At 42.8% G+C, this 22,639-nt stretch overlaps 2 protein-coding genes and 1 long non-coding RNA gene across 3 annotated transcripts; 1 reads left to right on the top strand and 2 right to left on the bottom strand.

The window, feature by feature from the left end:
* The first annotated feature begins 1,763 nt into the window (after positions 1 to 1,763).
* Positions 1,764 to 22,053, top strand: hibch (3-hydroxyisobutyryl-CoA hydrolase). Its single transcript, XM_017303702.2, has 14 exons — positions 1,764 to 1,915; positions 2,413 to 2,455; positions 3,827 to 3,958; positions 4,837 to 4,921; positions 4,999 to 5,079; positions 5,206 to 5,258; positions 15,873 to 15,951; positions 18,594 to 18,739; positions 19,763 to 19,849; positions 19,949 to 20,007; positions 20,106 to 20,187; positions 20,553 to 20,672; positions 20,792 to 20,825; positions 21,406 to 22,053. The coding sequence occupies exons 1-14, from the start codon at positions 1,884 to 1,886 to the stop codon at positions 21,519 to 21,521; spliced, it is 1,149 nt and encodes a 382-aa protein (XP_017159191.2). The 5' UTR covers positions 1,764 to 1,883; the 3' UTR covers positions 21,522 to 22,053.
* On the bottom strand, positions 7,262 to 7,844 carry LOC145550894 (uncharacterized). The gene is made up of 2 exons (XR_014086718.1): positions 7,542 to 7,844; positions 7,262 to 7,301 (listed from the first exon to the last, which is right to left on the bottom strand). It is a non-coding gene; the product is annotated as an uncharacterized LOC145550894 (long non-coding RNA).
* Positions 9,365 to 14,250, bottom strand: LOC145554338 (uncharacterized). Its single transcript, XM_081613909.1, has 3 exons — positions 14,044 to 14,250; positions 9,650 to 13,803; positions 9,365 to 9,450 (listed from the first exon to the last, which is right to left on the bottom strand). The coding sequence occupies exons 2-3, from the start codon at positions 13,554 to 13,556 to the stop codon at positions 9,365 to 9,367; spliced, it is 3,993 nt and encodes a 1,330-aa protein (XP_081470035.1). The 5' UTR covers positions 13,557 to 13,803; positions 14,044 to 14,250.
* Positions 22,054 to 22,639: the final 586 nt, after the last annotated feature.

Genomic DNA, 22,639 nt, shown 5'->3' on the forward strand with positions numbered 1-22,639 from the left:
AGTTTTTCTGTGTGATCCTGTGAGTCCTGTCTCTGCGTCTTTCCCGTTGATTGTCTCCCAGGTGTGTCTCCTTCCCTTCATTACCCCACGTGTATTTAGACTCACCTGTTGTCTGTGTTCTTCGTCGGATCCTTGTCAATTGTCTAACGTGCGTCTGTTTCTGTCTCAGTTTGTATAGTTTTCCAGTTGTACAGTTAAGTCCTGGTTAACTAAGCTCATGTTCAGACTACGTGACAGTGCTACCGGTAACTAGCCGTGTGCTGTAGTTCTCTCCCGTGCTGCCTGTCCTGGACTGTTTTGTGCCTTATTGTCATCATTAAAACCATCATTATCATCAACATACCTGGGTCTCAGCGTCTCTCCTCACCCCAACAACCCCACCTTATGCCAGGTTTCACTGCTGACTCAAATCAGATTCTTAGAGAGTAAAGTTTCGACAGTAATCAGTTTATAAAGTGTTAAAATGACGAGTTGTACATATTTTTTTCCAGTCACTCAGTTGCATTTACTTGAGTAACTTTTTGGAACCAATTCCTTTTAGGAGCTGTACTTTTCACTTTACTTCAGTAATGTTATTATAAAGTATAATTTCTCTCACTTGAATAACATTTTTTGATCCTTTTTCCACTTTATTCAGTGAGAAACTTCAGCTTGATTTAAAATCACCAGACACATAAACTCACCTAAAGTTGTTAAAGTGAAACATCCTGTTGATAAAAAAGTTTCTGTTTTCTAATGTCACTTTCTCTTTATTGAGTCTTTTGGAGGCAAAGGGATGACTGTGTCTTCACCCTGCTTTACACAAACACACAGAGACTGTAAAGGTTTATATGAAATAAATTGCTTTTAAAAATATTTGGTTGCCTTATTTTATTTTGTAATCATTATTTATATAAGTTATTTTTTTTTTAAATGCCAAAATTTCCGGAAAACTTTATATTTTTGTCCATTTAATTATATAGTTTTGAAATATTAAATGATTAATGTGTTAATCGGTTCCTCTGTACTTGAGTTGTTGTTTCACCAAAATACTTTTTTACACTTTTTTTACTCAACATTTAATTTCCCTTGGGGGTCAGTACAGTTGAATTTTAATTTAAATAAATTGTACGTTTTTATAAACGTATTTAACCCTTTCATGCATCAATTGTGATCCTTCATGTCAGGATTTATTAACACAGTGTTTTCTTAAGGTAATAAAAAGGTGGGAAAAATTTTTAAAAAGGAAAAAAAAATCTAGGATTTTCCCCCTAAGTTATTCTAAATGTATTTTTCTCCAAATACAAAGTTGGTATTAGGAAAATACATCAATATTATTGGTCTTTAGGTCACTTGATGTCACAATATTTTTTTTATCTGCAAGAGTTTTGTACAGGAGGGACTGGGTTGGTCGGCAGGCTCTTTATATTAGATTTAACAAAAACATTTTTGCACTTGTAGTGGATGACCAGTGGATGACCACGCAATACACTATCACCTGATAGTGTATTGCATGATGCGTGTCCACTTCAGTGGTCTCGTCTGTGGGCATTTATAACATAAAAACCCACAAGAAACACAATAAAATGGCTTTTAGACAGATGTCCGCTGCAGTGACCACTATGCATGGAAAGGGTTACATTTTTAATACAGTAAATAGCATATGTACCACGAAAGGTATAGTATACAGTAAACCTCATCTTCTATCACCACTTTTCTGAACCAGGTGCATTCTTTCCGCTGACCAGAGGGTGGCAGTGTCGCGGCAGTGAGTACCCGCCAATCAGCGGCAGTTTTTTCGCTCTAACAGGAAGTAAACAGAGGAACCGGGAGCTCTGCTGCGGTGCAGCTTCTGGCCACCCAGAGTTGATCAGATCATCTTAATTATAACATTAATAATAATAATGCCACTAACGGTTCTGAGTTCTGCCTGCAGGTATGTGTTGTCACCGGAAGCTGGTGTAGCTGTACAGGAAGTGGAGTCGCTGTGGCCGTTAGTCGAGACATTTTTGTTTGTAACAACAGAGAAGCTGTTGTTTTAAAAGTTTAACGTGTAGTCCGTGTCTGTTAGAGGCATTGCACAAAACGGCCAGTGGAAATGTTATTCAAAGCGTCATTCTCCTAAACTCTGACTGATCTAACCGCCTCAAGCCTCCTCTCTCCTTCTAATAACATCATTTTAACAGCTAACATGCTGGTCACTATCCCTGATATCACCACCAGGCGTCGATGCAGGAAGATAATCAGAGGTCATAAAGTTCTGGCTGATCACTGAGTGTAACGGAATAAAGTTAACCAGTTTATTTCAGGACCAGGTTGAAGGTTAGGTTAGAATCACAGTCAGGCCTGTTGGCGCCGCCTGGCGGTGAAATAAAATAAAACAACATTAAATACGATTCATGTTCAGCTTGTTTATCATTAATTGTCTTTCAGACTGAAGCCTCTTTGGAGACTGCAGCGAATCCAGGCTCACATGGTGAGTATCAGCTGATGATGCACCGATTGACCTTTACTGACCGGCACCGATTACCAGATTTCTGTAAGGTTTTGATTTTCAAGGTTCTCATTTGTTCAAACCTTAATTCACCATTTAAATTTAACAATAACCCAACTGCTGGGTGGAGGATGACGTCTGCAGACCAGACACGTTCTGGACACAAACTGTTTTGACATTTACACACAATTCAGACAAACCATTAACCTCCAGAGTACCTGGAGAGAACACACACATCCACAGGGAGAACAAACGCCACGCAGAAAGACCCCAGACCTTTTTGCTGCAATGCAGCTACTGCACTGTGCAGCCTACCTTATCTTTATTTTTATTAATTTATAATAACTGGTCAAAATTAAATTATGTAAGATAATAAATAATTATAGAAAAAAGAAAATAAACAATCTAATTTAAAAATTAATTAAAAATAGGCATAAAAAATAAATAGACAGATTAAAATAAAAAATAGGAATAAAAATAAGTGGGATACAAATAAACAGTAAATATAAGTAGGGCAGCACAGTGGCGCAGTGGGTAGAGCTGTTGCAGCAAGAAGGTTCTGGGTTCAATTCCTGGTCTTTCTGCATGGAGTCTCCATGTTCTCCCTGTGCATGGTGGGTTTTCTCCAGGTACTCCGGTTTCCTCCCACAGTCCAGAAACATGACTGTCAGGTTAATTGGCCTCTACAGATTGTCCCAAGGTGTGAGTGTGTGTGTGCATGGTTGTGTCTCTGTGTTGCTCTGCGACAGACTGGCGACCTGACCAGGTGACCTGTCCAGGTGACCCCGCCTCTCACCCAGAACGTTAGCTGGAGAGGCACCAGCACCTCCTGACCCACTGAGGGACAAGGGTGTAAGAAAATGGATGGATGGATAAATATAATTACTAGTCATAAATCTAAAATGATTTAAGGAGGCCCGGTCAGTTGAGTTGCAGTGACCCGTCACACTGAGCAAGCATGTGGCGACAGATGACAACAACAACTTTCCTTTAAGAGAAGGAAAAACCTCCATCCGGATCAGAACCAGTGAGAAACTGAAGACAGAAACGGAACAGAGAATTTCAGCGTTTTAGTTTCCATCCAGATGGTTAAAGCTGATTAAAGTCTCTGGGTGAAGCTCAGTTATATAGATATTATATTAATAAATCTGCTCTCCATCCATCACTGAGATTTATTTGACAGATTCACTCAAAGAGAAAAACATCTCAGTCAGTTAAACGTGTAAAATAATCCGTTTAAACTTAAAGTCATGCAGCTACTGGACCTCAGTAATTTATGATAATTACTGAATTATTTCCTCTGGTATTTTCATCAGTATCTGTTTATCATTAAATGTTTCTGTTTCCCTCCAGATGTCGGGTCACGTGGAGCCGGAGGTTCTGCTGGAGAAAGCGGGCCGGGCCGCGGTGATCACCATGAACCGACCCAAAGTCCTGAACGCGCTCAACCTGAGCATGATCCGGCGGATCCACCCGCAGCTGCAGGTGGGCGGAGCCTCTCTCATCCCGCCGATCCAGAAGTTTACATACACCATTAAAAACACACGTCCATCTTTTTTACTCACTGAATTAAATCAGACAAAATTTATCCTGTTTTTGCTAAATTCCTGAAAACTTGGCAAAACTTTTTTTTTTTCTGTAGAGAAAAGCGAGAAAATCACAATTCCTAATCCTGGAAATTCCCAGAAATCGGTTTCAGAACGGGTTTAAGTTGTTCATCTTTTCCGCTCCTCGTTTTTCGCATTCTGCATCCACTCGCAAACCGCGGAGTTTTGATGAATCCTTTCACTTTTTTTATTCAAGAAAAAAGACAGACAGCCGAGCTAAACTGATGCTGGTGATTCAACATGCAGACATTTATTCACAAACCTACTTTTGTTTACATATAAACTGATGCAACCTGATGGAAGAGATGTAAATACATTTTACTTTTTTTTGCACTGTATCATAATTTAAACAGAATCATTAAAATGTCTGAACAGAAAAATCGTGTCTGAATCGAATCGTGACCCTAAAATCAGAATCGAATCGAAACACTGAACGATTCTCTGAGAAGCGACTTTTCAGATGAACAGTTAGCAGGTCGGGTTTAAAGTTTAGAGAACGTCCATCAGTGCTGCTCTGACTGAAGGTGATGTTTGTCACGTTTCAACCGTTTATGTCCTGCAGCTCCAGACTGAAGGTAAAATAAAAGTTTATTTAATGAGCCGCTTCCTGATTGGCTGATTCAGATCCTGTTGCTGTCAGACTAATTTATTCAAATTACTGTTATTTTGTTGTTTTGATCTCATTTGATAACAGATTCAGTTCTTCGTAATTAACTGATGGATGTTTATGATTTATTGAATTACTTTTGTTTCCAGAAATGGGAAAGTGACCCTGAGACGGACATGGTGATCATCAAAGCAGCAGGAGGGAAAGCGTTCTGTGCTGGAGGCGACATCAGAGGTGAAAGGTCAACCCCAGGGTCACGTCCTGCTCCTTCCTCAGGATTCTCCTTCACTGCTGTTTCTTTTCGTTCCCAGCCGTCACAGAAGCAGGGAAGGTCGGGGATTCCCTGGCGCAGGACTTTTTCCGGGAGGAATACATGCTGAACCACGCCATCGGTTTGATTCAGTGTTTACATCCAGCTGCTGACTTTCCATGTTTTGTCCCATCAAAACCACAAGATTCAGAGTTTTATCAGGATTAAATGTGATTTGCTGCCTCTAAGAGGTTTTCTGTCTCTTCAGGTTCCTACAGGAAGCCGTATGTCGCCATTATTGATGGAATAACAATGGGAGGGGTGAGGTGAACCTTCTATAATTCAGCTTAATTTAATCCATCCTGATTAGAATGATGGAGTATTACGGCTAAGAAAAAGCAGTTTACCAGAACAAAGTCACAAAAAATCATAATAATACTACAATAAAGTTGTAATAATACTAGCATAAAGTCATATTAATACCAGAATACAATTGTAATACTAGACAAATGAAGTGAGGATTTTACACTAAAAATAATTTTAAAAAATTAAAATGAGTCGAGCATCTTTAAGATGTTGAGCATCTTAAAGAAAGTCTTAATTTTTTAACTCATAAACATCAAATTATCATCAGTAGCCAAACTTTGAATCGATTGTTGAAATAACTGAATGTTTAGAGAAAGAATAAAAGACTCAGGCGTCGCTCAGGTCACTCAAGAGTTTTCCTCATTAAAACAACTTTGGCTTTTTTCTTAATTTTACAACTTTTTTCTGGTAATATTCCAAGTTAGTTTTGATAATAAAACACCTCTCAGGTTTTCATAACACTCTGTTATAGATTAGTTTCATTTCGGGCTCAAAATGTTTTATTTTTTATTAATGGACTGCGATGATAAAACAGGCCAGCAGGTGTCAGTAGAGAGCTTTGCTCCTGTGTTGCCTGGAAGCTGGGCTCTGATTGGAGGAAACCTGAGGCGACCGAACTGCTGCTGGAGCAGAACCTTTGACCCAAACGGGTTCCTGACTGTTGGAACTCGGACTTTGACTGGTCCGAAGCGGCAGCAGACATTGATACCTGCTGAATGTGACGAAGCTCTGGACACATGACGATGTTCAGGTCAGAGTTTCTGAGCCAGAGGTCGGCCCGTCGGTCACGGCAGCACAGAACCGACCAGGGGGATGACGCAGCGACTTCCTGTTCACAGATCAGATCCTGGATCAGATCCGGATCTGGGACCTGTCAGAGCTGAGGCTGAGTCATCAGACCTATTCCCTCTGACGTAACGGGTCGGCTGTGAACTTTGACCTCTGCGGGACAGAGCGGTCGTCGCCGGCTGAGTGCTGCTGAGAGGAAACAGTTTCAGCTCCCAGCTCCCTGGTTCTGGTTCTGGTTCTGTTCCAGGTTTCCAGCCTGCAGGTTGTAAATCAGAACCGGAGGATTGTCTGTTTACATCAGGCGGCCCAGACGCCTTATTTGGTGCCAGAACGTCCTGCTGCAGTTAGACTCACAATCCCTGCAGAAACCCTGGAACTGTTTTTATTTTCCTCAAATTTTATTTCATAAAAACTTTTAAAATCATCGAGAAATCCCCAAAACAAACCAATCAGATCATTTTCAGACCTGGGATCAATACTCTGATTGATCTGAATCTCATTTGGATCAACATGGATCTCATATTTATATAATGGCTGAACCTGCTTTGCTGGAGACACACTTGGGAGGGAATGAAATTGGGTTACCATGGCAACCCTGGTGTGTTTTTTCAACTGTCCTTGATTTATTATTTGCACCTTTTGACAGATTTCTTTCCTATTTCCTTGAACAACGTCACATTGTTGATTGAATCCTTGGTGGCGTCAGGATGGAGTTCAGTTAGTTAACTTCACAGTCTGAAGGACATTTCTGTTATTTTTCTCCAAATTAATCTGAAAACATTTACATTCTGAAAAAAATGTGATTTTATCTTCAAGAAATGGAAGCAACTGTACAAGTCAATTGGAAACTTTTAACGTAAATATCAAACTAAGATGATTAGGAGTGCACTGATATGTGGGCCGATAACCGATATTTACCAATATATCATATGAATTTCTGTGCAGCCCATCGCTCCACTCATCTATAGAAACACAAACAGGAAACAGATGGAAATAAATCGGTTATTAATATCAATCCAGGTTTAATAATCAAACCGATGCGATATGTTACAAAATGAGCCGATACTGACGATAAATCTTGTTTTAACAAAGATTGTGCCGTTACTGGTGCATGTCTGATGCAAAGGCTTTCTAACGCCTTTCTCATGTCACGACTCTGAAGACCGAAGGACGTTGTCAGCAGGTTTAATGACAATAAAAAGGGTAAAACTGAAATCAAGACAAAAAATACAGTAAATATGCGATCATATGCAGCATAAAATACACTACATTCAATTTCTACCGATCATCACATCTATATGCGTACATCTAGGCTACCAATTGCGCACCTGATAACCTCACGATAACCTCGCATCTAATTAACATAAACATACTCTACCTTAAACCAACACATTAGAGCGCTATCGCTAGACAGAAACAATGTTACAAAGTTACAAACTTAATACATACCGGCAATGCAACCATACATGAAAGATTTCAACAGTAACTTACACTAACGGACACTAACGGTGCCTATTTCTACCGTTTAATAAAGTTTTGTTTTGAACAACAAAAAACTTACTACGTTGTAGTATCTGAAAACAACATGAAAAGACAGGCTCTCTCCCCTTTTTCTTGTACACGTACTAAAACAACATTTATAACTTCAAAACGGAACACTCCCCGTCTGGCGTGAATAAACGCCACAAATTGGGTTTTTGCAAAAAAATATCTTATGAAGGAACCAAAACTACAATTTCTGAGATAGGTCTTACAAACTGTTTTAAACCATCTGCTTTGGCTACATTAACTTCTACTTTACGTACTCTATCATCTTTACTTGGAAACACCTGAGTTATAAGTCCAAGAGGCCATTCATTTCTTGGTACTTGACTGTCTTTGAGTACGACGACACTTCCTAAAATCACATTAAGTTGGTTGGATTGCCACTTGGATTGCCACTTGCGACGTGAAGAAATTCTTTCTTCCACTTGTCCCAGAAGACATTTGACAGGTGCTGCACTTGACGCCACTGGTGTCTGTAAATGTCCGAAGCTGTAAAGTTGCCAGCTGGAGCCTGAAGAGGGATAACTTTCTGCGTAAGAAGAGTAGCTGGAGTCAAGATGAAAGGGTCACTTGAATCTGAAGAGACTGGGACAAGAGGTCTTGCATTTATAATAGCTGACACCTCTGCCATGAAGGTGATGAGAACGTCATCAGTGAGTTTTGTGGTCTTGAGTTTGAAAAACATAGAGTCTAAAATTCTCCGGGCCAGGCCTATCATTCTTTCCCATGACCCGCCAAAATGGGAAGCATGTGGTGGATTGAAAGTCCAAGTACATCCATTTTCCTTTAAATAGGTCTGTAGAGCTACATTATCCAAGTTTGAGGGGATTTTCAGTTCCTTACATGCACTGACAAAATTAGTACCCCGATCAGAACGAATAGTTTTTACAGGTCCTCTTATAGCCAGAAACCGTCTAAATGCATTAATAAAGCTAGATGTGTCGAGTGAGTCTATCACCTCGATGTGAACTGCCCTAATGCTCAGGCATGTAAAAATGACAGCCCACCTTTTGTTTTGGTTCACACTTCCTCTGGTACGTCGGTAAGACACAAACCATGGGCCGAACACACCTAAGCCAACATTGGTAAATGGAGGGTCCGTTGTAAGACGGTCTGGAGGGAGGTTTGACATTTTTGTGTGCTCAAGGGAGCCCTAAGTCTTTTGCAGGTTACACAATTGTAAATGATTGTGCTCACCTTTCTTTTGCCACCCACTATCCACCATCCTGCAGAGCGTATAGCTCCTTCTGTGAACAAGCGACCTTGATGATGAACTTGACTGTGATAGTGCTTTATGAGAAGAACTGCAACATGGTGGTGGCCTGGAACTAGAAGTGGGTTCTTTTCACCATGAGTCAAGTTTGAGTCAGTGATACGACCACCTACTCTGAGGAGTTCATTTTCATCCAGGTAAGGGTCTAAGTTCTTAAGAAGACTGTTTTTGGGTAAGTTCTCATGCTTTTGTACACACTTGATCTCTTCAGAGTACACATCCTGTTGTACTGCTCGAATCACAATATTTTGAGCTTGTTGAAACTCATCCACAGTGAGTCCTATCTCACAGTAATGCCAACCACTGCAGTGATTGTTTGTATTTGGTGGTGATTTGAAGTTGTGGACGACATGTAGTAGTCTTGAAAGAGCACGGGTAAGTGATCTCCAAGTAGAAAACTTACTGAATCTTTCAGAACCAAGTTGCCTGGTTGAAGTTGTAGTTTGGAGAGTAGTTACATGAGGTCTAACATCTGAGTCCATGTTAGGGTCCACAAGATCGTAGGAGTCATTTGGAAACTCTTGGAGTTGGAGTAAGAAGCTGGGGCCAGTGAACCAGTTACAAAAGGGCAACTGGTATGTAGGAACAGAACGAGTGGCGTGATCCGCTGGGTTCTGACTACTAGCTACATAATGCCACTGGCTTGGTTGAGAAGATTTGCGGATCCTAGTTATACGGTTACTGACATAGACATAAAATCTCCTAGTTTCATTGTAGATATAACCTAAGACTACTTTACTGTCTGTGTAGAATATAGTGCAGTCTAGTTCGAGGTCAAGTTCATCTGTGATTAGATCTGCAAGCTGTACTGCCAATACTGCAGCGCTAAGCTCTAGTCTTGGTATGGTGTGATCTGGGCGTGGTGCAAGCTTCGCCTTGCCTATAATAAACCCTACTTCACAGTTTTTCTCTGCATCTGTCACTCTTAGATAAGCCACTGCTGCTATTGCTTTAGTAGAGGCGTCCGAAAAAACGCACAACTCTTTTTTTGTGGCTGTTGAGGGAGAAATGTCTGTGTATGTTCTAGGAATAATCAGGTTAGATAGTTGTTTAAGCGAGTCCTTCCAGAGAGTCCAGGACTCTTCCTTTTCTGGAGGTAATGGAGCATCCCAGTCTCCATTTTCAACTGTGAGTTCACGTAGAATAGACTTTCCCTGTATAGTGATAGGCGCTACAAAACCTAATGGATCATAAAGGGTGTTAATTGTTGATAACACACCTCTTCTTGTGAAGGGCTTTTTCTCATCTGGTATTTGAAAGGTGAAGCAGTCTCTACCTAGGTCCCAAAGGAGGCCCAGGCTGCGTTGCATTGGGAATGAATCAGCTTCAAAATCCAGGTTTTTTAGATCTTTAGCATGATCTGGTGTAGGGAATGCCTCTAACACTTCCTTTCTGTTGGCTGCTATTTTATGCAGTCTGAGATTTGACTTTGCAAGTGTGTCACGGGTTCTTTGGAGTAGGGACACAGCCATTTCAATGGTGGGAAGAGATTTGAGTCCGTCGTCGACGTAAAAGTCCCGTGTGACAAACTGTATCACCTCTGGATCACTGTCCGAATCGCTGTGTAGAACGGACTGATGCAAGCCATATATTGCCACTGCTGGTGATGGGCTATTTCCAAAGACATGGACTCTCATCCTATACTCCACAATATCTTTGGAAATGTCATTGTCGCGGAACCACAGAAAGCGCAAGTAGTTCCTGTCTTGCTCATGAACGTTGAAACAGTAAAACATCTGTTCAATGTCTGCTGTAAAGGCTACAGCTTCTTTTCTGAAGCGCATTAAAACACCTAGCAGAGAGTTGTTAAGATCAGGTCCTGTTAACAACACATCATTCAGTGATACATTCTCGTATTTGGCGCTGCTGTCAAAGACGACCCTGATCTGTTTGGGTTTACGGGGGTGGTAAACACCGAATAGTGGCAGATACCAGCATTCCTCTCCATCTTTTAGTGGAGGGGCAATTTCTGCATGTTTGTTTTTGAATACTTTGTCCATGAAAGTCACAAAGTGTTCCTTCATTTCCTCATTTTTTTTAAAATTACGAACAAGTGACATCAGTCGCTTCAGGGCCTGCGGTCTGTTGTTAGGGAGCTTTTGGCGCGGTAGTTTGAAAGGTAAAGGTGCTGTCCAGCTATTGTCATTGTCTTTTGTTAGTCCTTCTTTCATTATCTTCAAGAAGACTTTGTCTTGAATGGAAGGTGAGATGTAATTGTCATGCCTGGTTTGTTTGAATACATTACATCCTAAGTGGTCTGGTTCACAAGCGCTGTCCACAAACTGGGTGCTGAAGTTGAATGGAACTTGAATCTCACAATGTCTCTCTTTTATATTGAAAACATTGGGGCACGGTTCAAACATTGTAGGACGACCCTTCTCAGTGGCATTTGTGAACAGAGTCTTTACTGCAAGGGTTTTGTGAACATCACCAACACACACGTTTCCTACTATGACCCATCCAAGGTCCAATTTTTGTGCATAGGGTGCGTTGTTAGGTCCACTTATCTGTTTACGGACTTTGTGAACTCTAATAATGTCCCGTCCAAGGAGAATTAAGATAGGGGCTTTAGAGTCCAGTTCAGGGATGAGGTGAGCTACTGACTTCAGATGTCTGTGATGCATAGCTGCACTGGGTGTGGGTATCTCATCTCTGTCATTTGGGATGCCTTTGCATTCAATAAGAGTAGGCAGTGGAATGTGGACTGAGCCATCCAAGGCTTCCACTACATAACCTGTAGCTCTCCTTCCCATTGTACTTTTAGTTCCAGCACATGTCCTAAGTGAGTAAGGGGAACTGGGTCCACAGTCATTAAATACTTCAAAGAATTCAGGACGTGCTAAAGATCTGTTACTTTGTTCGTCATGGATAGCATAGAGCCTTACTGCTTGTTGTGGGTTGCCTGCTGGATACACTTTAACAAGACAGATTTTAGAGCATGATCTTCTTGCTTTATTCATGCCACAAACCTGTGTGCAGTTGGAAGTTATCTCTTCTAGTTCTGTGGAGTCAGGCTCCCCGCCATGCTCTACTGCAGGTTCAGTTTCTCTTAGCCAGGGAGCTGGCCCTGGGTGGAGAGCAGTGCAGTGTTTCTCATTGTTGCACTCAGAACACTGTACCTTGACTTTACAGTCTTTTGCGATGTGTGAAGATGAGGCACAGCATTTGAAACAAAAATTGTTCTCCTTTAAGAACATTTTCCTATCGTCCAGTGTTTTCATACGAAATGTCCTGCATTTTGAGAGAGAGTGAGGTTTTTTGTGAATGGGGCAAATCCTGTCACTATCCACAGCTTTGTTCTCAGATCTATGCTTATCTGCATTTGAGTAAGAGACAACATCAGTTTTGTGCACTGAAATCTCTTTTTGTCTGTTTGTTCTCCAAGGTGGCTTGTCTGATTTGGAAACATCAAGCAATGACACGAAGTTAAAGCTGGGATCATTTTTAGCATCCGCTTCTTGTGTGACAAAGTTCACGAACACATTAAATGGTGGAAACGGCACACCTCTTGTGCGTTTGTAGTTAGTTCCTACTGTAATCCATTTTTCCTGCAAGTAGAAAGGAAGTTTTTGGACAATAGGATTTACTCCTCTTGCTGTATCCAGAAAAGCCAAACCAGGGAGGTCTCCTTCTTCTTTAGCACACTGCATTTCCATGAGCAGGTCACTAAACTTCCTCAGTTTTGTGTAGTCTTTGGGCGTGATTTTTGGAAATGCATCAATTCTTTTAAAAAGTGCATCTTCAATCACTTCAGCCGAACCATAACATTGTTCAAGTCTGTTCCAGATCATGTTGAGGCCATTGACTGGGTTATTGATGTGTATAGCCCTAATTTGCTCCACCTGCTCAGCAGATTCTTTTCCGAGCCACTTTAACATCAAGTCCATCTCCTCACTTGCTGTTAGATCCAAACCCCTTATGGCATTTTCAAAGGAGCGTTTCCAAGCTCTGAAGTTTTGAGGTTTGTCATTGAACTGGAGAAGCCCTGTTGTTACTATTTCACGACGAGCAAAATATCTAATAAAATCACTTACATTAGAGTCTCGAGACTCTTGGCGTGGGGGTCTAGCATTGTAGAAGTTAGATTCTTCTATGTGATTTGACCAGTTGGGTCTGAAATCTTTATTAGTATGTGGAGACCTGGTAATGACTGGGGGGTTTTGGGGGTTGTCGAGATAACAGGAAGGACAGACTGGAACTTGCCGTGAATCATCTTTTTCAGAGTGTAATAACTCTTTGCTAGTGAACTCTGGTTTATTTTGAAGTGCATTTTCCTCTTCTGCTTGCTGAAAATCAGTATTTTCCTCTTCTTTTACAAATTTAGCTTGGCTGATGACATATTGCTCAGTACGGTCATCTGTTAATGAAGAACATGGGTTGCTGCGTGCTTCTATCTGTGTGGCAACAGCTGCTTCTAATGCCTCCGCTTCTGCAATAGCTGAAGCTACATCCTTTTCTTGTTGTAGAAATTCAATAGATGCCTCAATTTTGGCTTTTTCTACTTTTAAGTTAATTTCTTTAGCTGCAAAACTGAGACGGGCTTTGGCTGCCTCCGCCTTTGCTCTTGCCTTGGCTGCTGCAGAGCTTGTAGAGGAGACACTGGAAGCCTCGGACCGGGTCTTAAGGGATGACGTCTTGTTAGACATGGCGACGTTGACTAGGTGACGTTCGCAGGATCACTGCTGTATGCCGTGCTGCGTTAAGGCGTAGTAGTGGTCTGCTTCACTCTAGCTTCAACAACTGCGTTATCTTCTTCGGCGAGGACGTTGCCGTTTTACTGTGCCGTTACTGGTGCATGTCTGATGCAAAGGCTTTCTAACGCCTTTCTCATGTCACGACTCTGAAGACCGAAGGACGTTGTCAGCAGGTTTAATGACAATAAAAAGGGTAAAACTGAAATCAAGACAAAAAATACAGTAAATATGCGATCATATGCAGCATAAAATACACTACATTCAATTTCTACCGATCATCACATCTATATGCGTACATCTAGGCTACCAATTGCGCACCTGATAACCTCACGATAACCTCGCATCTAATTAACATAAACATACTCTACCTTAAACCAACACATTAGAGCGCTATCGCTAGACAGAAACAATGTTACAAAGTTACAAACTTAATACATACCGGCAATGCAACCATACATGAAAGATTTCAACAGTAACTTACACTAACGGACACTAACGGTGCCTATTTCTACCGTTTAATAAAGTTTTGTTTTGAACAACAAAAAACTTACTACGTTGTAGTATCTGAAAACAACATGAAAAGACAGGCTCTCTCCCCTTTTTCTTGTACACGTACTAAAACAACATTTATAACTTCAAAACGGAACAAAGATAATTATTCTACAAATGTTCACAATTAGTAAATTTGTCTTAAAATGTGTAAATTGAAACATTTAAAACTTGTATAAACATAGTTTTTACCAGAGGTGTGCCGATCGATCGGCCGATTTCCGTGAAAAAGTGTATGATCGGTGATCATTGGCTCTTGTTGCCGATCACCTGCATCTCATTTCTCAGCCTGCCTGTGCAGCTGGTCTCCTCTTTCCTTCACTCTGCCAAACGCGCAGCAACAAATCCTAAGCGATGTGGAACTATAACTATGACGCACTGAGTGAATGGGGAAGTTTGCGTGTTGCAGCAGAAAATTGAAGCAGGTCAAAATGCATCAACACAACGAAGCTAATACGGCATAAAAACAATGCCATACTTGATGGAGTTTGGCTACATCGAGGCTCACTGCAGTAAAAAAGACACGTGGAGGATCAGATAGCAGGTAAAGCAGCACAGCTACAAACACTCACCTGGATTAGCATGACGGTCAGAAAGCTAAACAAATAACCCTCAAAATGATTTAAGTCTTCGAGCTGCGATGTAAGACGCTGGTTCTGCTCTCGCTGTTGAACCGCTGCTACGCTACAGGTAGTAATATTTCACAGACGGAGCGCCGCTTCTGCTCCACCTGGTAGTGACTCTCACACCGAACCTCTGCTTAAAGCTGCAGCATCTAACCTAAAAAAATACATTTTACATACGTATTAAAACTTTCGCTGTCCTAACATGAGACAGATAATCTCTAAAAAATAATTAATCTGTTCTGCATAATTACTCCGCTCAGTCAGAAACAGCCACTCAGAACTAGCAGTAATCAGCTAGCCGCCATGCTAACAGGAAGTTTTCATTCAGTAACTCTGGATTGTTTATTGTAATGGATCCTGTATTTGCCTTTGAATGTTAAGTTTTATACTTGAATTTTTTTGGCGATGTTGAGAGGTTTTATTTTGGCTCTTTGCATCATTTAGCCTCTTCAGAGCCTCCATATGTTATCAGTCTGTTAAAGATTTTACTGATAGCAGGACAATTTGCACAATGCCTGTTTTGTTTAGTTTTCTTCTTGGAAAAAATTATTAAAAACAAGTTTTTGTCTAAATTAAGGTGAATTCATGGTTCCTTTGTCCACATAATGTAACCGGTAGTGTTTATGATAAAAAAATAATAATTATTATGTGATGGGTATCAGTGATTCGCCCTCATGGGTGATCGGAATAAGAATCGGCAGGAAAAAACCTGATCGGCACATCTCTAGTTTTTTTTATTGTTTTTTATTGTTGTTTTTTTTTATTTTGCTGAGAATCGAACACAGTTTCATGTCAGGATTATCTCATGCATGAAGCCTCATGCTCTTGGTTGCCCCCTGCTGGACGGAGGTTAGCTTCATGTGTGCTCAGTTTGATTATGCCTGGGGCCGGCTTTGGGTTTCAGCCTGCTTGGTTCAGATGAGCTGATGTTCAGCTTCGGTTCTGTTCTCCTGCTGGAAGCTGCGGTTCAGGTTCTGTCACCATGAAAGCTTCTGTTTTATGGTCTAGTCAAAGTTTGCTCTCTTTTTATTGGACTGTGCTCTGAGCCTCTGGTCAGCTTTTCATTTTGATTCGTTCTGTTTTCCTCCTGCAGGGCGTCGGTCTGTCGGTCCACGGACGCTTTCGGGTCGCCACAGAGAAGACGCTGTTCGCCATGCCGGAGACCGCCATCGGTAAGACGCCGCCTGCGGCCTCAGAGCCAGAAACTTATGGAGGAAATTTCAGAAGATTTTCAAATGTATACAATTTTTGGTTTTTGTAGATTAAACTTTTGGAAAATCTGGATTTCCTCCACAAAATTTGGGTTTCCATAGCTACGAGTGACATCAGCACGGCAGGGCGGCCATCTTGTTTGACAAGCGATCTTTTAGCTTCTATTTACTTTCTGAATTCAACTTTGAGAAATTCTGTTTCAGTTAAAAGAAAAGTTGTTAAATTAGCAGAATAAAGTTGATTTTATGATCATTTTAACATAAAAAATAAAACATTAAAATGAGGAACGGGCAGCATCTCGTGGAGATTTACTACTTTAACAAATAATACTTTTTATAAATACTTAATATTTCAACACATCAACATCACATTGTTATCAGATTCTAATTAATCTGCTTTCATCACATGGTACCATGGTTCTGGTTCTGGTTCCGGTCCTGGTCCTGGTTCTAGTCCTGGTTCTGATTCTAGTCCTGGTTCTGGTCCTGGTCCTGGTCATGGGTCCTGGTTCTGGTCCTGATCCTGGTCCTGGTTCTGGTTCTGGTCCTGGTCCTGGTCCTGGTTCTGATTCTGGTCCTGGTTCTAGTCCTGGTTCTGATTCTGGTCCTGGTTCTAGTCCTGGTTCTGGTCCTGGTCCTGGTCATGGGTCCTGGTTCTGGTTCTAGTCCTGGTTCTGGTCCTGGTCCTGGTCCTGGTCCTGGTTCTGATTCTGGTCCTGGTCCTGGTTCTAGTCCTAGTTCTGGTCCTGGTCCTGGTACAGGTCCTGGTACAGGTACAGGTCCTGGTTCTAGTCCTGGTCCTGGTCCTGGTCCTGGTTCTGGTTCTGGTCCTGGTCCTGGTTCTGGTCCTGGTCCTGGTCCTGGTTCTGGTCCTGGTCCTGGTTCTAGTCCTGGTTCTGGTCCTGGTCCTGGTTCTGGTTCTGATTCTGGTCCTGGTCCTGGTACAGGTCCTGGTTCTAGTCCTGGGTCCTGGTTCTGGTCCTGGTCCTGGTCCTGGTTCTGGTTCTGGTCCTGGTCCTGGTCCTGGTCCTGGTCCTGGTCCTGGTCCTGGTCCTGGTTCTAGTCCTGGTTCTGGTCCTGGTCCTGGTCCTGGTTCTGATTCTGGTCCTGGTCCTGGTACAGGTCCTGGTACAGGTCCTGGTTCTAGTTCTGGTCCTGGTCCTGGGTCCTGGGTTCTGGTTCTGGTCCTGGTTCTGATTCTGGTCCTGGTCCTGGTACAGTTCCTGGTTCTAGTCCTAGTCCTGGTTCTGGTCCTGGTCCTGGGTTCTGGTTCTGGTTCTGCTTTATTTACACTCGATTAGGTTGCAGTCAGTTGGCCTCCTGTGTAAACATCAACTCTTCCTGTAACCGGATTATCAGATTTATTCTGAGCCCCTCCAGCCTCCTGAACAAAAGCCGTAATCTGACACATTTCTAATATTCCAGCCGTAAATCGGGTCAGCTCATCTAATCCATGCTGCTTCCTTTCATGGCCGCCGCTTTCTTCTCACACTGAACCACAGGCTGTGAAAACCCAGAGACCAGGAGAAACTCCATCCTGTAAGGAGTACGAACCTAAACATCATAGCCGAAAACATAACAGGAAGTAGAAACGACCACAAACTGCAAGCTCAGCAGGTTTTAGTTCTTTAAAGCAACAACAGAAATAAAGAAATAAATAAATAAAATGTATAATATAACCAGAGACCTGATTCAGAAACAACCCAGACATCCAACTAAAAACACAACCAACCAACATCCAGCTAATTAAGGAAAACAACCAATCAACATAAAAACATCCATCCAGCCACAGGAAGTAGTCGGTGGTCCAGCCACAGGAAGTAGTCGGTGGTCCAGCCACAGGAAGTAGTCGGTGGTCCAACCACAGGAAGTAGTCGGTGGTCCAACCAACAGGAAGTAGTCGGTGGTCCAACCAACAGGAAGTAGTCAGTGGCCCAGCCACAGGAAGTAGTCGGTGGCCCAGCCACAGGAAGTAGTCGGTGGCCCAGCCACAGGAAGTAGTCGGTGGCCCAGCCACAGGAAGTAGTCAGTGGTCCAACCAACAGGAAGTAGTCGGTGGTCCAACCAACAGGAAGTAGTCGGTGGTCCAGCCACAGGAAGTAGTCGGTGGTCCAGCCACAGGAAGTAGTCGATGGCCCAGCCACAGGAAGTAGTCGGTGGTCCAGCCACAGGAAGTAGTCGGTGGTCCAGCCACAGGAAGTAGTCGGTGGTCCAACCACAGGAAGTAGTCGGTGGTCCAACCAACAGGAAGTAGTCGGTGGTCCAACCAACAGGAAGTAGTCAGTGGCCCAGCCACAGGAAGTAGTCGGTGGCCCAGCCAACAGGAAGTAGTCCAGGAGACTCTGACTGGCTGCGTGGAGCCGCTGGACTTTAGGACCTCCTGAGCTGATCTGAGTCCCGCTAACATGACGAGTCTCCGACAATGAAAACTGTTTGACATCACAAAAGGCCCCTTTAATGACATTAACAGGAATCCACCACATTAACACACAGCTGGAGGTCAAATGAACAGGAGAAACGGATGAATAACCCGCGACGTGTTGGATCATGAGGAGTCTGATGACCTCAGAGTCACCTCAGCTGTGGTTGTTTTATTTTGACAGGGCTTTTCCCTGATGTGGGAGGCGGCTACTTCCTGCCGAGGCTGCGGGGGAAGTTGGGGCTGTTCCTCGCCTTGACGGGCTTCCGGCTCAAAGGACGGGACGTCCAGCGCGCCGGCGTCGCCACTCACTTCGTAGAGTCTAAGAAGGTGAAGCAGCTCCAGCTAGCGGAGACGCCAACGAGGGCAAACGGGTCTGAGTCGGGCCGGCGCTCTGCGGTTTGGGCCAGATGTTGAGTCAGTGGGTGAATCAGGGTTTTTATTGTAGTGGTGCCAACTGGTCCTGACAGGCCCGGCGGCCAGGTGTGGGTCAGAGCAGCGGGCGGCAGAGGACAGAGCGTCCGCCGGATGGTTCTGCTGGAGCTCTGGATCAGAACCAAGCCTGTTGAAATGAATCACAGGACGAAGATCTGACTCTCCACTCTGTCACTTCATATTTACATCCCATAAGAAGAACTTTTTTATCCAGATCAACACTTTCAGTTTGAGCTCTGAATTAGATTTTATTTGATGAATGTTGGAATAAATAATAAGACAGAGAATGTTTTAGGTCATTTTTCAGATTCACTGTTAGTCCGGAAGCCATCTTGGAACCACCTAGTTGGGGCACATGGTCCACCTGGACTCCCATTTGGACCCGGTACAGTTGGGATGGTACAAGAGCCATTAAGCCCAAACAGTTTCAGTCTCATCAGACCAGGACTTTTCTCCAGAAATCAAGATCTTTGTCTCTGAGGACTAAACACTGTGTTGGTGTAGCGCTTTAGAGTTAGCAGTGCTAATGTTTATGATTAGTGCTTTAGGGAGCTAAAGCACTAATGCTAATGCTAAAGCGCTACACCGGTCTCCGTCCTGACCCGTTCCCAGGATGTTTGCCCTTAGACATAGATTCTCCAAAACAGTTTAAAGTCACGGTGACCTTGGTGCAAATTTCTAAGTTTGCCAAGAGTTTTTTAAAAATGTAATTTTCTTTAATCCTAACAGTAAAAACAGGAACGCTGTCATGTCAGGGATGTTAGCTTGTTTCCGTTTTCTGGTGTTTATTTAAATATCTGGTTTCATCTGTATGTCGTCTGTGAAACACCCGATCAGATTGATGAAAATCAATCAATCAAACTGTATTTGTATAGCTCATTTCAGCAACAAGGCAAAATGTGAAGTTTTGTTTGTTAGATCCCAGAGCTGGAGCAGCGGCTCGTTGGCCTGAAGTCTCCATCGGACTCGGACGTCTCCCGACTGCTGGAGTCCTTCCAGACGCAGGTCAGAGGGTTAAAGACGCTGTTTTCAGTAATTCAGTTATTTTTAAATGTTTTTTACCATCCGGCGGTTTTGTTTCTAAAGTCGTGTTTTTGTCCACAGAGTGATCTGGACTCTGATAAACCGTTCGTCTTGGACAAACATACGTCTGATATCGACAGGTGAGTTTTTACAGTGTGATAACTGACATGTAGCATGTAACCAGTAGGTGAACTGGTGGAAACCCTCACTGGATGCCGTGAACTGGTTCTCCTCCCAGGCTGTTCGGCTCCAGCAGCATGGAGGGAATCCTGCAGAACCTGAAGGCCGACGGCTCCGATTTCGCTAAGAAACAAGCTGAGGTTCGTCTTTAAGGCTGATTTACACTCAGAGCAGAGAAAGTGGCAGAAACCTGCTGACACCCTGCAGGTCGGCTCTGCAGCAGCGTTGGGCTGAACTGGGACCGTGTTCGGCTCTAAAGTCCTGCTGTCGTAATTATTCACCCAGTTTGGGGGTCAGGGTCAGGTTGAGGGTATTTTTGTGTTCAGGTAAATAAAACCTTTTCTTATTCACAAAGAAAACTCCGGACGTCTTCTGCGCCTGATTCCAGCAACATTAATAATCCAGTATTATAACTTTTCTGTCGTTTTTACTGCATCAGTGTCTCCTCAGAGCCGAGCCAGGGCAATAACCGTGTTGATTCTGGTTCTGATCACGGTTCGTCCAGATTCTGTCCAGAATGTCTCCCACGTCGCTGAAGGTCACCTTCAGGCAGCTGCAGGCCGGCGCCGCCATGAGCCTGCAGGACGTGCTGGTGATGGAGTACCGGCTGAGCCAGGCCTGCATGGTGAGAACCGGAGAGTTCTGCAGCGTTTTACACTCAGTGACGACTTCTCTGGGCCGGCCGCTGGATTGTTGTCGGTGTTAGTAAACTGTCGTCTGATTGGTTTGTTTCTGCCGTTCCAGAGAGGCCATGACTTCTACGAAGGCGTTCGGGCAGGTGAGTTGGCGCTGCGCTACGTCCTGCTGTTCTGTAGAGTCTGTAGGATGTTGAAGAGGAGAGAAGTCAGGACAGAAATGAAACTGGTTGTAGTGTTTCTGGAGCAGATATAACTTTAAATGAATTTGGTGCTCTAGTGTTAGCTTTTGCTAAATATTATGTTGATGTAATCATTTAGGATTAGTTTCTGCTACATGTTTGAATAGCCACTTAGCATTAGCTTCTGCTAAATGTTGTGTTTGTGTAGCACTTAGCATCAGCAGAGCTAATGTTTATGATTTGGGCTGTAGGGTTAGTTAGCGGCGCTAACCGCTAGTTCTGGTCCAAAGAAATCCACTCCAGTTCAGTCCAGTTTAAAGCCAGATTTTCACCAGTTGGATCCGGTTTGTTCCAGTTCTGCTCGTTGTTCTCTTCATTTCCATCAGATTCAGATTTCAGTCTAAAATCAGCCTGGAGGTTTTATCAGATCTCGCTCTCATGTTGCTCCTCGCTGCCTCAGCAGACGATGCGCCGCCGCTAAGCGATCTGCTGCTGATCACGCCGACCCGGTTAAATGTCACGAATCTCTCTGCCTCTCCAGTTCTGATCGACAAAGACCAGAACCCGCGCTGGAGCCCGCCGTCGCTGGACCAGGTTTCCGACCGCTTCGTGGACAACTGCTTCGCCTCGCTGGGGGAGAACGACCTGAAGTTCTGACCAACCCGCCGCTGGGCCTCATCTGAACCATCAGAACCAGACTCCTGGATCGGAGCAGCTCTCTGGAGCCGGCAGAGGAAGTGACCTCACCGCTGAGTGCTTTAGGACTTTTCCCCTGGGTGTTTGCTGATGCCACTCGGATCGCTCTCATCCGTTTCCTGGTTTCTCTCTCCAACACAAACATTCATGATTTAGTTCTTTTTTAATTATTAATAATGCAGCAACAGGATTTACTAGTGACTGTAGAGAAATCAAATATAGTTTCATTAAACTGAAATCTGTTTTCTGGTTTATTTCTAATCAGCTAATTGTTCTGTGGTGAGACCACTTCCCCAAACATGGCGTCTCCATCTCTGCATTATTTATGAGTCAGAAGCAGAAAGCAATAAAAAAAGTTTATTACGTAACTGACATTTTTTCAAGGTTATAACAGGAAGTGATGTGTTTGCATGTCTTACTTTAAAGTTTAATTATCGCCTGCTGCTCAACAGATCCTGGAATGTGATCAAAATAAATCAAATAAAATCATAAACAGCTTCATTTATGGTATCAAAAACAGAAATATGCACCAGTCACAGCATTCCTATCGCAGCAAACTAAAACTTTAGCATTAGCTTCAGCTGCAATCGTCTTGGTAACCATCAGCTGCTATCGTCTTGGTAACCATCCCCCGGCCTGACGTTGGTCCAGTTTCTCCAGACGTGAAGCTCTGGTCCGTCTGTCCAGATGTTTTCTCCTCACAAGTCCTACAAACTAAATATTTAGTTTTCGTATTAGTTAGCAAGCTAAATATGTAATTTAGTTACTAAGTATTTAGCTTGGCTGTAAAATTAGTTTATCATCTTAATGTTTAGCTTGAGATTTATTAGCTACAAGCTAAATATTTAAATTTTTAAATTATATGTTAGCAAGCTAAATGTTTAATGTTGTTACTAAACATTTAGTTCTTGATCTAAATATTTATCTTACTAAATATGCGTTAATCTAGATTTACTCTTTGAACCAAATTAGTTTGCCAACTGAATATTTAGCAAGCTAAGCTAAATATCGTTTGCTAAATGTTAGTTATCCTAAATATTTCATTTAAAAGTATTTAGTTTGTTTTCCAGTCACAGCTG

Source organism: Poecilia reticulata, chromosome 2 (genome assembly GCF_904066995.2).
Source record: "Poecilia reticulata chromosome 2, P_reticulata-male-v2, whole genome shotgun sequence".
Lineage (NCBI taxonomy): Eukaryota > Metazoa > Chordata > Actinopteri > Cyprinodontiformes > Poeciliidae > Poecilia > Poecilia reticulata.

Coding starts and splice junctions, on each gene's coding strand:
- hibch (XM_017303702.2), top strand. CDS start 1,884: ATGCCACTAACGGTTCTGAGTTCTGCCTGCAG. Junction 2,456..3,826: donor AGCGAATCCAGGCTCACATG/GTGAGTATCAGC, acceptor GTTTCCCTCCAG/ATGTCGGGTCACGTGGAGCC. Junction 5,259..15,872: donor ATGGAATAACAATGGGAGGG/GTGAGGTGAACC, acceptor TTCCTCCTGCAG/GGCGTCGGTCTGTCGGTCCA.
- LOC145554338 (XM_081613909.1), bottom strand. CDS start 13,556: ATGTCTAACAAGACGTCATCCCTTAAGACCCGGTCCGAGGCTTCCAGT. Junction 9,451..9,649: donor CACTATATTCTACACAGACA/GTAAAGTAGTCT, acceptor CACTGGCCCCAG/CTTCTTACTCCAACTCCAAG.